Genomic DNA, 15,631 nt, shown 5'->3' with positions numbered 1-15,631 from the left:
ATTTCAGCTCCATATACCACTCTGAGCCCTCTCTCAGGGTGTCTCCCACAAAGACACCTTTCTTTTGAAAAGCTAACCATTTTTGGTCTTCCCTAGTGATACCTACCATGCAGTATTTTATCTATAAATTAAAAATATTTGAATTAATTACTTGAATTCAAAACTTGGCTAAAACAACAGTAGAGGGAGGCAATGTTATATGGTAGTTGTGAATACAAATTTTGGTTCAAATTCTGACTGTGATACTTTCTAATATTGTGACATTGGGCAAATCACACAAGCTCCTTAGGTTACAATATCTTGCTTCAAGGATTGTTGTGAGAAGAGAATATACACACAGTGCAGAGTAGTGCCTGTCACACAGTAAGCACTCATAAAAGGTAGTTGCTTGGATTGCCTTAAAAATCTCCAGTATTTGTATGGTATATTAAGGGTGCATGCTGAAAACCTCAAGGAAAAATAAAAGATTTGCTATAATATTTTCTGTGTGATAGCTTAAGTTTTTCAGAAATAGATTAAAACCTAACCCCATATCTAGTGTAATCCTACTGGATAAAAAAATCAGCTTTGAACCCCTGGTAAATATATAAAAGGGTTCATAGAGACCAAAGAGTACATGTTTTTCTTCACTGAATTGATGGGCGGAATTCTCTCCTGCTACCCCCATCTCTCTTACACACACCCCAGTGTTCTTGCCGAAAGCTCTTGAAATAACTTTTATGTCCAGAGTATTGTTCATATTTATTATATTTTGTACTTGAGCAAGGGTGATAGAGTTTAGCTGTAAGAAGCTATCAAGATGTCATAACTCAGACAGACTCAGATGCTGAGGTCTTGGACCCTCCAGGCTGGGGGAGAAGTGAGAATGAATGCTTGGTGGAACTGACCTGACCACATCACCTTTTCCTGGCCCATGGAAAAGCAGCCAAGTCTTCTATTCATAATACCCACTAAGGATACAGCACAGCCATCACACCCTCACTCATACAAGTGGTCCATCCCATGGCAACCAGTTGAGCTACATGGGGTATCAAGCAGGAATTCCAAGAGGCTGCAGAAGTGCTCCAGAGATGGCAGGCAGTTAGGGGGAGGAGAGTTAATAAGAAATATGCTTACAGGGGCAGAATTTCTGTGAACAGATGGATCATACTAGACGAAGGCAGGCTCCAAATCTTGGGGAGGAGGCCTGGAAATAGCAGGACAGAGTGTCTGGGCTGGGTTTGGCATGAGACTTAGTCACACTAGGAAGTGGTGGTTAGACATATGGAACACAAATCAGGATAGAGATGAGAGATCAGAGGATGTTTCCAACACTATAGACCAGATAGGGTGAATGTGGGGTGCCGCCCTCATGCTTTGACTTGCCAGGGATGAGACTGAGGGGAGGGGGTCAGTGATCTAGGGTTCCAGAACATTACTTTGCCTAAACACTTTTCCTGAAGAAAGCATTTGAAGTATTCACTTTATAATTATTCTTTAAACCATATATGTATGTTTTATGCATTCTTCTGTCTATATGAATTACTTTGCAGTAGTAAAAGAAACCATTTGGAGTTGTAATATTAAAAGAGAATTATAGAGGCTGTTTATTGTGTTTATATTGGTGTTTCTGTTACTGGGCAGGTGTATTAGTAAAAACATCTTGTCATATTCTGATTCTGTTTCTCTAAACTTGTTAGGTCTTTGCTAAATATTTATTATTAAAAATGTAGCCAGGCATGGTGGCTCATGCCTGTAATCCCAGCACTTTGGGAGGCCGAGGCAGGCGGATCACCTGAGGTCAGGAGTTCGAGACCAGCCTCAACATGGAGAAATCCCGTTTCTACTAAACATACAAAATTAGCTGGGCATGGTGGTGCATGCCTGTAATCCCAGCTACTTGGGAGGCTGAGGCAGGAGAATTGCTTGAACCCGGGAGGCAGAGGTTGTGGTGAGCTGAGATTGCACAATTGCACTCCAGCCTGGGTGACAAGAGCAAAACTCAGTCTCAAAAACAAACAAACAAACAAAAAAAGTAAAAAAAAATTGTGAGTCACACAGAATAGTCTAGAATACTAAAGGGATTCTGTGCTTAAACTCCTACCTGTTACTAGGGCAGTAGCCTTGAAAATATTTGAACAAATTCAAAAGAATAAAGTTAATATAAGTTTTCAAATGTATAATCAGAATCATCTAAGCTGTACCAGCTGTATATCTGTTACAATTTTTTCCTCAAAATTTTAATTTAAAATCACCTTTATTATTACAGCATTAAAATCAGTATTCAGATAAACCAAAATAAAATAAAATGCCATATTCTCATTACCCAGGTGATGTTAACTATTAGCTCCTTAGTGTATATTCTGTGTGGATTTTTTTACCCAAATGATATTATATAATACACTATACAATTTTTCTCACTTTTAATTTTTGTGGGTACATAGTAGGTGATTATATTTATGGGGTATATGAGATATTTTGGTATAAGCATGCAATGCATAATAATCACATCGTGGAAAATTGGGTATCCATCTCCGCAAGCATTTTTCCCTTGTATTACAAACAATCCAATTATACTTTTTAGTTATTTTTAAATGTACAATTAAATTATTATTAACTATAGTCACCCTGTTGTGCTATCAAATACTAGGTCTTACTCTTTCTGTCTTCTTTGTACCCATTAACTATCCCCTCCTCCCTGTCACCTCCCACTACCCTTCCCAGCCGCTGGTAACCATCCCTTGTTCTCCATCTCCATGAGTTCAGTTGTTTTGGTTTTTAGGTTCCACAGAAAAAGTGGGAACATGCAATGTTTGTCTTTTGGTGCCTGGCTTATTAAATGCTTCGAGGTAGTCTTCTTTGGGTTAAATCTGCTTGGTGTTCTGTAACCTTCTTGTACTTGAATGTTGATATCTTTCTCTAGGTTTGGGAAGTTCTCTGTTATTATCCCTTCAAAGAAACTTTCTAGCACTATCTCTTTCTCTACCTCCTCTTTAAGGCCAATAACTCTTAGATTTGCACTTTTGAGGCTATTTTCTAGATATTGTAGAAATGCATCATTGTTTTCTATTCTTTTTTCTTTGGTCTCCTCTGACTGTATTTTCAAATAGCCTGTCTTCAAGCTTCCCAATTCTTTCTTCTGCTTTATCAATTCTGCTGTTAAGAGACTGATGAATTCGTCAGCATGTCAATTGCATTTTTCAACTCTAGAATTTCTGCTTGATTCTTTTTAATTATTTCATCAATCTCTTTGTTAAATTTATCTCATAGAATTCTGAATTCCTTCTCTGTATTATCTTGAATTTCTTGGAGTTTCCTCAAAACAGCTATTTTGAATTATCTGTCTGAGCTTGTGGTGAATGCTGCCAGACCTGAGACTTACCCTGTTCCCCTCTCATCCAGGGCAGGTCCAGAAATGCTATCCAAGAGCCTAGGCCTGTACTGGGGGACCCCAAGAGCCTACTTGGTGCTCTACCCCACTGTGGCTGAGCTGGTACCTAAGGTACAAGGCAAAGCCCCCTTTGCTTTTCCCTCTGCTTCTCTCAAACAGAAGGAATCTTTCACTGTAGTCATCACAGCTGGGAATGTGCTGGGTCACACATGAAGCCAGGACATCTCAGAGCCCAAGCCCTGCAGCATACTCCCTTGGTAACACTGCTGGTTATTTAGGGCCCAAGGGGTCTTTAGTTAGCAGGGGCTGAATCCTGCCAGGATTGAGTCCTTCCCTTCAAGGAAGTTGGCTCCCTTTTGGCCCAGGATGGGTGTAGAAATGTCATTTAAGCCTGGAATGGAGGCCTCATGACTCTGCCCAGTGCCCTATCTTACTGTGGCTGAGGTGGTAACCAGGATGCAAAACAAAGTCCTCTTTACTATTCACTCTTCTCTCCTTAAGCAGAAAGAAGGGGTCACTTTCATTGCTGCAAGCTGCACTGCTTGGGGTTGGGGGAGGGATGGTGCCAGATTTACTATTCCCTTATTCACCCAAGCAGGTGTCTCCCTAGGTCACATGCTACCCTAGTCCATGGACTCTAAGACCAGCCTAGCACTAGGAGTTGTCTAGGAATTGCTGTCCTTGTCTCCTAGACTGCCTTTCAAGTTTACCTAGGACCCCAGAGCACTTCAGCCCATGGTAGCGAGGCTTGCCAAGAAACTCAAGTTCCAGCTGCTGAGATGGTGAGTCTCTTCTGGCTAGGGCTGGTCTCAATGCTCCCTCCTTGCATGGCCACTGTCTGAGCCCAGAACAGCTTTATTTTCTATTCAATGACAGGGCAGCAGTGAGTTCAATGTAAAGCCCCCAAGTCACTGCACTCTCCTACAAACTTGCACAGATTCTTTTTCCATGCTGCATAGCTACTGCTGGGGGATGGGGGAGGGGTGGGAGATGGGAGAGGGCATTGGAGATTCAGAACTGTCTCTTCTGCCCTCCTCAATACCTTTTTCAGGGATATGAAGTTAAAACCAGGTACTGTGATTGCTCACCTGATTTTTGGTTCTTGTGATAGTGCTTTTCTTTGTGCAGATAGTTGTGAAAATTTGGTGTTCTGGGGTTGGTGCAGGGAACAGGCAGTGTAGGCTTCTATTCCATCATCTTGGTCTGCTTCACATTTAGTTTTAATCTACCAATTTTCAGTTAATTATTTTCCGATCACTACATTTTTTATCTCATGTGGAACTTAGTCAATGTACAGATTTTTAAAAAGTCGGACACATCAGCAGGTTTGTTCATATCTGGGACCATATGTTGCATCTGGCTATCTGTTTCTTAAGTGTTTAATCTAGAACAATCCCTTTTTTGGCAACACTGACTTAAAGAGATAAGACCAAGCATCTTACAGAAAACCCCCACCTTTTGGATTCTCTGGTTTCTTCCTTGTAGTGTTGCTCAACATGTTGCTCTATCTCTTGTGTTTCCTATGATATGGAAGTTGAATCTAGATGTGGTGGACTGGGGTTCAGCACCTTTGGTAAGAATGCATTGTAGATGATGATATGTGTCTTTGCATTGCCTTGCATTGGTGTAATGACAGCTCGATTCCCCCACATGCAGTTATATTTGTCTTCTTGCCAGTAGGAAGTAATCTGTATGTTGCTACATTGGCATCATATGAACATCCGATTCCTCCTCAACAATTCTGCTGGTTTTAGCACTAAGCAACAATCCTTGACTAAGATAATTACAGTAGGGATATGAAATTATATTTTCTAAATCTGTAATTGCTTTTACATGTGTTAGCTGACATTTTCTATGAAAGTAGAGATTTCCCTCACATAGTAGGGCTCTCAAATTATAATACCTGAAATATCTTTTCTTTTAATTGCCAGTTTTCAAAGGAAGTGTTTAACAGCTGCCTCAGATGAGATGTTGTAAGAATTTAAGTGTTTTTGAAAAAAATACTATGGTCACTGCAAATATGATTTATTGATCATTTTCAAGGTATCAGGACTGTGTTAAAGGCTTTACATAACCTAATTCTTATGACAACACAATGAGATTTTAGAGAAGATAACGGAAACAGTGTGTGGTTAAATGATTTGATATGGTCACTCACATGGGAAGTTGCAGAGCTGGGATGCAAACTCAAATTAATCGTAGTCCAAAAATCCATGCTTAATTATTTTATACAGTTTTTTTGCATTTTATTTAAAAACCAAATTCTACTTGTAATACTTGTTTCCCAATTTATAAACACTAGTAATATAAATTATGCTTAATAATTCTTATGAGATCTCTTCCCCTTCCCTTATGTTTTTTTTAATATTTTTAACAGTGTGAAGAAAACACAAACCTTCAGGATACTGCCCGCTACCTCAAACTTCCCTTTTCCAAGGGCATTTTCCTTGGGAATAATAATCAAGCCATGAAGGCCACAAAGGAGTCTTTTTGTATTACATCTTTTCTCTGTTCCACAAAACTCACACAAAATGGTAATGTATAATATTTTATTTGAAAGCCCTAGTACCTAGTAATCATGTACATTTTGGTAAGCATATTCAGTAAACACCAAAGTTATAGTTAAGAACTTTAGAAAAATTATTGATCCTTCTGTTTGTGATTTCTAATAAAATGGAAACAAATGTGACCCAGTGATCTGTTGAATGCATGCCATTTAAGAAGGACTTCAAAATTATCCCAGTACTGAAAAACAAGTACACAACTTTTCAAATAAACCATCAAAACCCAGCTGCTTTAAAAAAAAAACAACAAATATACCAACACCTTAGTCTCGTGTTTTATAGCTCCATAAACAGTGCTAATGGCAGGCTTTAGAATAAAGGCTGTTTTTTGTTTAATTAGATGCATATTGCTTTTCAGTTCTAGCATTACTTTTTATGTCAGTGATTGTTTAGCAAGTTATGATTAATAAAGCAAGCTCTTTTCCTTGGCAAATTGCTATGAAAAAACATCTTCTGTAATGAAGGAAGTAAATTAAACATTTTTGAGTTTTTTATCATTGTTATATAAGACTTCTGGCTAGCACCCTGAATGCTACATTAAATAGGTTATATTCATTATGTTGAGAAGAATCACTTTATAATGAGGTATTGTGTCTCATAAAAACCTGTGCCTAAACAGGTGTGCTTGTTATTAGTTCTTTCTTAGTTCCTTCTTCTGTGTCAGAGAACAGCATTTGTAGAAGGAAATATTTCTTCTTTTAGATCATAGTCTCAGAAAAAAAGCAAAATGTAGCATCAAAATTTTGACCACTTATAAAACTCCTCTCAATTTCAACATGCATTGCTGCTGTATTTATATAGGACACCAAGTTAAGATATGTTATACCAGGCTTTATCAGCATTTAGTAGTTAATGATTTTACTTAAATAAAACCTCCATTGGCATAACTCAATAAATGATTATAAAGCATTTACCAAACCTCAGGTATTTTTTTATGAGGCCAGTTTACCCTCATAGAAGTTATGAAGATAATAAAATCAACCTCTTATTGAGATCCTTAAACAGAAATTTTTATTTATTCTATGTGGATTAGGTGTGTGTGGGTAGTACAGTTTGCATTCATGTTTAACTGAATTTCCCCAATAGAATATTTTGGGGTTGTATTACTTATTTATTTCAGCTGTAACAGCTACCACAAACTTACTGGCTTAAAACAATACAGATTTATTATATTGCAGTTCTGGAGGTCAAATATACAAAATCAGTTCCACTGGGCTAAAATCAAGGTGTCAGCAGGGCTGCATTCCCCCTGGAATGGAGAGAATCCATTTTCTTACCCTTCCTAGCTTTAGAAGCCACCTGCATTCCTTGGCCCATGGCCCCTTCCTCCATCTTCAAAGCCAGAAGCATAGCATCTTCATATCTCTCTGACTCTGACCATCTTACATCTTTTAAGGATGCTTGTGATTACATTGAGCTGGATAATCCAGTGTAATCTCCCTATTTTAAGATCTTTAATCACATCTGTACAGTCTTCTTTTGCTGTGTGAGGGAAACGTAGTCCCTCCTAATTCTTGGAACAGGTTCTTTTGAGGCCATTATTCTGCCTACCACACAGGTAAACCTAACAATAGATTCTCTTCCATCAAAATATTTGGTCCTATGTACTGAATTTGTGCTAGTTGTAGAGTTTAGGATGTTAGACACAATTAGGTAAATAAGACAGAAACAAATCCTGAAAATTAGAAGTTGCTACTTTTTAAAAGTAGAGAACATTTTCAGGTAAATATGAGTAAAAAACAACTTATGAAATAATTATATTAAACATCTCACTATATGGAAAGTGGGATCGGAATTCCATGCAATGGTTGGCTCATTTTTGGAGACAGATAAGTGCTTCATTATTATTTTGGCTTTGATTAACCTTGTCAATGAGAAATGGCTCAAATGAGCCAGGAAATGCATGTTTCAAGAGATGGGAAGGAGGACGGAAGTTAGTTGGTCTTTCTGAAATTTACATGCTAAACACACATCTTTGTGTCAAAGTAATCTAGTTCCAAATTGGAATTAAATTGCTATGTATTCATTTTTCTTGACGTGGAAAATATACAAGTCTTATTTCTACTGCAATTCAGCATTTACTAAGTGATATGGTCTCTAGGAGCAGTTTCCTAGAGCAAATTTGCATTTCAGAATTCCCAAAGTGTGTCTGTCTGCACACGCTTTGCGTTGTCCAACATGGACAGTGTACCAAGGTCAGAGCACTATGCTGGGCATCTGTGACTGCCAGAACAGGTAGAGATTTTAAGGTTTGGAGGATTAGGGGTCATGGCATCCTCCTATTTTATAGCTCTTGATAGATTAGGTACATAATATACACCTAATAAATGCCTGTTGAATGGAATCGTAGAAATTGGTATTTTCTGTGATAGGTTATAACTCCTAATTTGCAACTAACATCCTCAGATGGCAAAAGCAAAAACCTAGGATACAGCAATTTTGCCTGAACTCGAAGTATTTTGCATACATGATTAATTACATCCAGATGGAGATAACTACTGGGCTTTTCCACATGCTCCATCATGAGCAGTGTAGAGATTCATCAGCCTTCTTGCAGGGAGGTTGGGCAGGCTCGTCCCGACTCATTTTCTGGACCCCTGTAATCTCTTTTCCAGCCCTACTTAAATGGGCCCTAGTCCTTATTCTCCACTGCTGCCACTTTGTAGCCAGCATAGCCACCTCCTTCCTCCCCACACTCCTCACATTGGGCAGGGTCCTGCTGGCCCCTGCAACTGCCTCACTTCAAAGGAAGGGAAAGAGAACACAAAGGAGGAGTGAGAGCTGGGATGGGGGTGGAGTGGGAAGTGAGGAGTGAATGGCAGGGGAAATGCACAAGGGATTATGAAAGAGAAGATGCCAGGGAGGGGAGGCCTCCTGAAGTGAGATGCAGGAAGTAGGAAGTAGGTGGGAGGGAAGCAGCAAACTGGGTAGAACAATAGAGCTTTGCCTTTGTCGCCCTGGGTCTCACTCTGTGGAAATATCTGATATGCCAAATATAACCAATCAGTTTTAAAAGGTTTCAGTCATACCCCAGGATGTCTGAATTACATCTGAATAGTCAACATTTTCAGGCTTTTTGGTTATGAAAACATCATAAATCTCTTTTTCAAAGTCAGTATTTTTAAAATCCCTTTATTTTTCTCATTCTAATTCCTCCTCCTCCTCTTACCCCTGTTTGTTGCAGATAAACATTCCTGTTTGGTACTGAATTCCTTACTATTAATAGTAAATCCTTTGTGAGGTTTTTCTCTTGAATCTGGCTTTGGTGGAGCTTGCTTCTCTTTCTCCTTGAGATTCTTAATGCTTTTTCTCACTTCTGTTCTCTATATTCTGTTTTTCTTTCTCATCTTACTTCCTTGGTTTTGGGGGGTTTGGAGTTTTTGTTCCCTCATTCATCTTTCTGTTTCTTAGAAAGTCCCTTTTGGGTTTTGCTAAAGCAAGTAATTTGAAGTGAATTTCCTGCTTCTCTGCCTGAAAATTCTGTCCTGGCTTCTCTCTCCGCCAGTCTAGTCTGGCAACTCCACGGAGCCCTGAGGCCAGTTCTACCAGGTCCCACTGCCCTGTGCGTGCTCGGCACACGTGAGCCTTCAGTTCTCACTGCATTCATTGGCCTCCAGATGCCACCTCTCCCTACATGCTTTGGAGACTAATAATGCAGGGACACCATCTCCCAGAGCCTTTCTAACTTCTGCCCAAGAATGATAAATTTATTCCCTCCCCAGGTGAAGAGGTTCTCTGAGGACCTGCTGAACTAAGGCCCACATGTCTGTTTAGGAAAGGGTTAAAGAGCTGGGCCCTGTGCTTACCTGGACTCTGGGATGAAAGATGGCCCATGGAGTCCAGGAGCTGCTCTTCTTGGGTTGAGAGCTCCCTGGATGATCTGAGAAATCACTGGGCCTGTTATCATTCTTTTAGTCTGCAAGATTTGGGTCACATTGCCAAGAAGACCTTTGTTGCTGGGTGGAGTTGGTTGCTAGGCAGAGTGCTGTGTGCTGGGCACCCAAACGGGAATAAAGCAGGTTCCCAGCCCTCAAGAAACTCTCATCTTTCCAGGAGGAGGCAGAAAAATTAGTCAACAAATATTTGTCACCTGCCTGATTTGTTCTTGATGCTGGGAATACAGTAGGGCCCAGGTTGGCATGGCTTTTTTCTCTTGGAGTTTACAGTGTAGGTGAGGCATAGACAAATACACCAACAACTGTAATGGTAAGGTAAGTGCTACTGTGATGTGGAAGCATGTAGAAGGGACAGTTAGCTCGAGATTTCAGGAAAGGCTTCCAAAATGAAGCAACATCCGACCTGAGGACTAAAGGATGGGTAGGAGTTTTTAAGTCAAGAGCAGTGGGGAGGAAACAGAATACAGTGAAATAAATGCCATCCTAGAGAGGGCTAGTCATAGTTTGTGGGAGCCTGCAACTTGAGTGGCTAGCAGAGGGGAGCCACATGTGTTAAGAATTTTACTTTTACTAGCAGAACGCTTTCATGTGAGGACCTGTTCTCTATTAAGGCAATTAATCTTCCTTTTCTGTTTTGAAAGGTGATATGCTTGATCTTTTGAAATGGAGAACCCACCCAGACAAGATCACTGGCTGTCTCTCTAAATTAAAAGAAATCGATGGCTCAGAGATAGTAAAGGTATATTGTATTTCGTTACTGTTTTCCTTGCAGAGATTCATAGAATAAAGAACATTTGGAAGAAAAAGACAGATAGTATCTTATTTACTCATTTACTACTTCTTTATCTAACAGTTTCTGCAGGATACACTGGATACCTTATTTGGAATTTTAGATGAAAATTCCCAAAAATATGGGTCTAAAGTGTTCGATTCTTTGGTAAGTTCAAATTCCCTTAATTATATTTTAACTGTTTTGTCTCTCATTCTTGACTTTCATGAGGCTGGTTCAGAAACATGCACTTAATAATGTAAGAGTTTGTTTTAAAAAGAAGCAAAAAAGAAGGAAAACCTTGATTTGCATTCGGTTTTATAAAGCTCAATTTTCTTTTTTTAGGTTCACATAATAAATTTGCTGCAAGATAGCAAATTTCATCATTTTAAACCTGTAATGGACACATATATTGAGAGTCATTTTGCTGGGGCACTTGCATACAGGTAAGGCCCTGTATCTTGTAATTAGTTTAGAAGTGGTTCCTTTCAAGCTTTTCTCAGCAGAAGAGGTGACATAGGAAAATTTAAAAGGGAGTGTAGGAAGAAATGGAGCACTACTGAAGTGTCTCTTGAGATAGTCTCTTCCCTGCTAACACACCCTTTTTAAATGGCTCGAACTTATTTTGATTAAAAAGGGAAAAAAACATCCTGAATTCTATTCCTGAGCCCTAAAATATAAAGTCTTTCCTTCTTGTCTCTGTTTCACTGGATATTCCTTGGTCTAAAATGTCTGGTTATCTCACTTTGGCTGTTAAGAGTCCCACTTCGTCACTGTACTCCCTGATTATTATAAATGTTCATAAGAAAGAAATATGAATGGAAAACAACCTTTGCCTTCACACCTACTGAAAGTCATTCATTCATTTATGTTAAGATTTACTGAGTGTCAGCTGCTTGCCAGGCACTGTACTTTTTGCTGATGATGTGAAGACCTGGTCCCTGGCTTCAGGCAATTTAGTCATTGGGAGCTACTCTTTGATAGGAGCTGCTATTTTAAGTGCTCCTCCTTTTCTACAGGCTCAGGTGATGCTGAAAAGTTATGAATAATGTTATGCTTTAGCTAGTGTCTGCCTCCTCTCAACATAGTTGATAATTGCCAGAGGCCACAGCTTGTCTCTTTTAGTTCGACAAATAACTGCTTAAATAGCCTTGGAACGTATCTCACCGTCTGTCTCCCAGTCCAGTATGGTCCTTGCTGTTCTCCCATGTTTCTACCTTATACCTTAAGCACCTATGAGCATGCACATGCCTGACTGTTCCCTGAGATGGTTTAAAAAGCATGAAATCAGGTTGATATCCTTCCCCCATCTATGTAATATATAAAGGTTAATAGGTTATCAGATAAGCATTTGATCCTGTTTACTTGGATATTCGCAGCCATGACATGTTAAGATCAGTATCTCCAACATCGAAATGAATGAAGGCATTTTTGTTAGACTTGACCCTTCATCAGTGTGATTTTTTGCTGAGAGTGAAATGCAACCACAGGAAGGAAAATTTTGAAACATTGGCCCACTCAGCCTAACAATTTGGGCCCTAGTGTGAGGAGGTCGCTGCTTCCAAGTTAAATTGTCTTTGGAAGCTAGGAAACAAGAGTATAATTTCTCACACTTCCGATTGGCCAGGAAAGCAGGATCTTAAAAAGACAAATAAGGCTTGTGGAATCCTCTCAGGCTGGGGGTGATCAGAAACTCACTGGCATGTTATCTTAAAAAATAGCACTCCACCAACATCTGCCTGCTGGCACATCCAAGTACTCTCCCCTGACCCAGAGAAACATTGCTGGGTAAACTGTTTCCTAGAAACCAAGAACTGGCTGGGTGCAGTGGCTCATGCCTGTAATCCCAGCACTTTGGGAGGCCAAGGTGGACAGATCATTTGAGGTCAGGGGTTCAAGACCAGCCTGGCCAACATGGTGAAACCCGGCCTCTACTAAAAATACAAAAATTAGCTGGGCATGGTGGTGCCTACTTGAATCCCAGCTGCTTGGGAGGCTGAGGCAGAAGAATCCGCTTGAACCCAGGAGGGAGGCGGAGGTTGCAGTGAGCCAAGCCACTGCACACCAGCCTGGGTGACAGAGCAAGACTCTGTCTCAAAAAAAAAAAAAAAAAAAAAAAGAAAAGAAAAAGAAAAAAAAAAGAAACCAAGAACTGACCAAAGTTCAAGGTAGTAAGACTGTCAGCTTGAGAGTTGTGGGCTGTTGTTTTTACATTTTTTCAAAACAGGAAAAAAAAATACCTTGGCCTTTCTAGAAATTCTCCTAAGGCACATATTCACATAAGCCATGTTTTTCTCGTGGGTCAGAAAATTGGCTTGATAAATCCATGAGATGTGCATAGCAGTGGGGAGGCATTGTCTCCGTCCCCCCTCCCCACCCCATTTTGCCTGCAGCCTAATGATATTGCATCCAGCTGTTTACATGGTCACTGGGAAAGAAATCCCAATGAGCGGTTTTACAGTACTGACCATGGCAGTCATACTGCCAGGCACTTGGTTGGCCAGAGTCCTTTTCTCCAATATTTGTGTTCACCCATTTGGAGGCATTACCAGAAACAGCAGGGCTATGGAATATGTCCAGATTGAGTGTTGTTTCTCTCTTAAGCTTTGAAAAGGGGTGGCAGTGTTGATCTGCAGATTTAGTAAAATTATTATACAGCAGATTGACAGGAAAATGTGAGAACTGATGGGAAAAGAAGCCTCCTCATGATACAGTTAAGTGTTGGATTTGTTGGCATTTAATTGAGAATTAGACCAATTCTACATTCTGCACATTTTCCCCTGTATTTTAGAGATCTCATCAAAGTGCTCAAATGGTATGTGGACCGGATCACAGAAGCAGAGCGGCAAGAGCATATCCAGGAGGTGCTGAAGGTGATAACATGCTGTTGATAACAGCAGAGTCTAACAAAGCTGTTGCGTGCTGATGCTTAAACTAATTGGTTCCTCTACACGGACAGTAATGGGTGGTGATATATTACTGACATTCCAATTCAAGGATTTTAATCAGTTTGTGGCCGCTTGAGAGCTGATGAAATTTGAAGGGGTCTTTGCCAGGCTAGTCTACTGGAAACTGTTCGGGATTGAATCCTTGTTCCTCTGGGCTGTAGAGCACTTGAAGTGAAGTCTAAGATGAGCAGGAGAGGGAGGGTTTATGAGAGAAGACTATATAGGGGAAGTTAAACTTAGAAGTTCCTGGCTCTTGCTTCCACCAACCTGACAGACACCATCGGAGAACCATTTATGTTAAATTTTAAGAGCAAATAGGGCCGGGCGTGGTGGCTCACGCTTGTAATCCCAGCACTTTGGGAGGCCGAGGCGGGCGGATCACGAGGTCAGGAGATCGAGACCACGGTGAAACCCCGTCTCTACTAAAAATACAAAAAATTAGCCGGGCGTGGTGGCGGGCGCCTGTAGTCCCAGCTACTCGGAGAGGCTGAGGCAGGAGAATGGCGTGAACCCGGGAGGCAGAGCTTGCAGTGAGCCGAGATCGCGCCACTGCACTCCAGCCTGGGTGACAGAGCAAGACTCCGTCTCAAAAAAAAAAAAAAAAAAAAAAAAGCAAATAGGGTGGCTTAGCAGGGATTATAATGAGGAAACCTGAAGCTTTACTGGGGCTTGTGGCTTAACACTGCCCACATTGCTGGGCACTATGTGCTCAGTTGTCTGGAGATACTAATCCCTTACTTGCAAACACGTTGAAAAAGAGTACAAATTCTTAAAGGAATTGTCCAGTAACAGTCCTGGTAGTCTTCTGATTCCTGTTGTTGAGGACCATCCTATTTGGTGTCAGTAGATTTAAGTAGACAATGTATACATTTTATAAAACAGCATTTTGTGAATTATACCTTTGTAATTTTGGGCTGATTGAAGGGAAAATGCTAAGTGGCAAGAGTACTACTTGTCAAAACAAAATTATTTTTTAAAAAACAGTTATCTTTTTGTTGACTAAATTTAAAAAACATCTGAGGGTCAGAAACACTTAGTGTTCATCATACTCCAGAATGATAAAATGTTTGTTTTTTTATTATTATTATTATTTTTAGACGGAGTTTCGCTCTTGTTGCCCAGGCTGGAGTGCAGGCTCATTCTCCACTTACTGCAACCTCCACCTCCCAGGTTCAAGTGATCCTCCTGCCTCAGCCTCCCAAGTAGCTGGGAGTACAGGCGTGGGCCACCATGACTGGCCAATTTTGTATTTTTGGTAGAGACAGGGTTGCTCCATGTTGTTCAGGCTGGTCTCGAACTCCTGACTTCAGGTGATCTGCCTGCCTCGGCCTCCCAAAGTGCTGGGATCAAGACAAGCATAAGCCACCGTGTCTGGCTAAAGTGTTTTTAAATTTTCTATACGTTTCTCTCATTAGGCGTCAGAGAAAAGTGGCTGTTTCCCCTGAAAGTAAATACTGTTCAAAAAAGCCTCACAAGGCGTCGGTGTCTACATGAATAATTTAAAAGTTTAATGCCATACCATGGTTTTTATGCTGTGTCATTGTTAAATAAATACTCTTTGTCTCCTTTGAAGCTAACTTTTAAAAATTGTATTTTTAAGGCACAAGAATACATTTTTAAGTATATAGTTCAATCTCGAAGGCTGTTTTCCCTTGCCACTGGTGGGCAAAACGAAGAGGAATTCCGCTGCTGCATTCAGGAGCTTCTCATGTCAGTCCGTTTCTTTCTTTCGCAAGAGAGCAAAGGGTCTGGAGCATTATCTCAGTCACAGGTAATTTCTTTTCATCTATGCTGAATAGAAGAAAATGATAAGTGCAGTTTATTTATTTTTACACAGCAGTATAATCAAATGTTTTCTCCATCAGAAGTCAATAGCTCCAGTTTATATTTGTAGCTTAACCAACTTTATGAGTAGACTTTTAAAATTCCCCTACCTTCTGCGTACCAGCTGAGCAGAAGTGGATTGCCTTTCCCTTCTCTCTCTGCATGGAGAGGCTATTGGTTTGCATCAGCTTCATTTCCAGTTACCAGAACACATACTAACAATTGGACATGCTGTCACCACCAGCCCTTGGGGAAGGAAT

The 15,631-nt window shown here is 40.3% G+C and overlaps 1 protein-coding gene across 3 annotated transcripts in view; it reads left to right on the top strand.

The window, feature by feature from the left end:
- Window positions 1–15,631, top strand: part of DOCK4 (dedicator of cytokinesis 4) — a 470,104-nt gene that overhangs the window by 314,109 nt on the left and 140,364 nt on the right. For all 3 annotated transcript variants that reach the window (XM_030826426.1, XM_030826424.1, XM_030826425.1), the window contains exons 17-22: window positions 5,748–5,904; window positions 10,472–10,569; window positions 10,684–10,767; window positions 10,945–11,045; window positions 13,391–13,472; window positions 15,148–15,318. In XM_030826426.1, coding sequence (XP_030682286.1) covers window positions 5,748–5,904; window positions 10,472–10,569; window positions 10,684–10,767; window positions 10,945–11,045; window positions 13,391–13,472; window positions 15,148–15,318 — 693 coding nt within the window. The remainder of the gene's footprint in view (window positions 1–5,747; window positions 5,905–10,471; window positions 10,570–10,683; window positions 10,768–10,944; window positions 11,046–13,390; window positions 13,473–15,147; window positions 15,319–15,631) is intronic.

The sequence above is a fragment of the Nomascus leucogenys genome, chromosome 13 (assembly GCF_006542625.1).
Source record: "Nomascus leucogenys isolate Asia chromosome 13, Asia_NLE_v1, whole genome shotgun sequence".
NCBI classification, from domain to species: domain Eukaryota; kingdom Metazoa; phylum Chordata; class Mammalia; order Primates; family Hylobatidae; genus Nomascus; species Nomascus leucogenys.
Note: the sequence above shows the minus strand (reverse complement) of the source record. Positions and strands in the feature narration are given on the sequence as shown.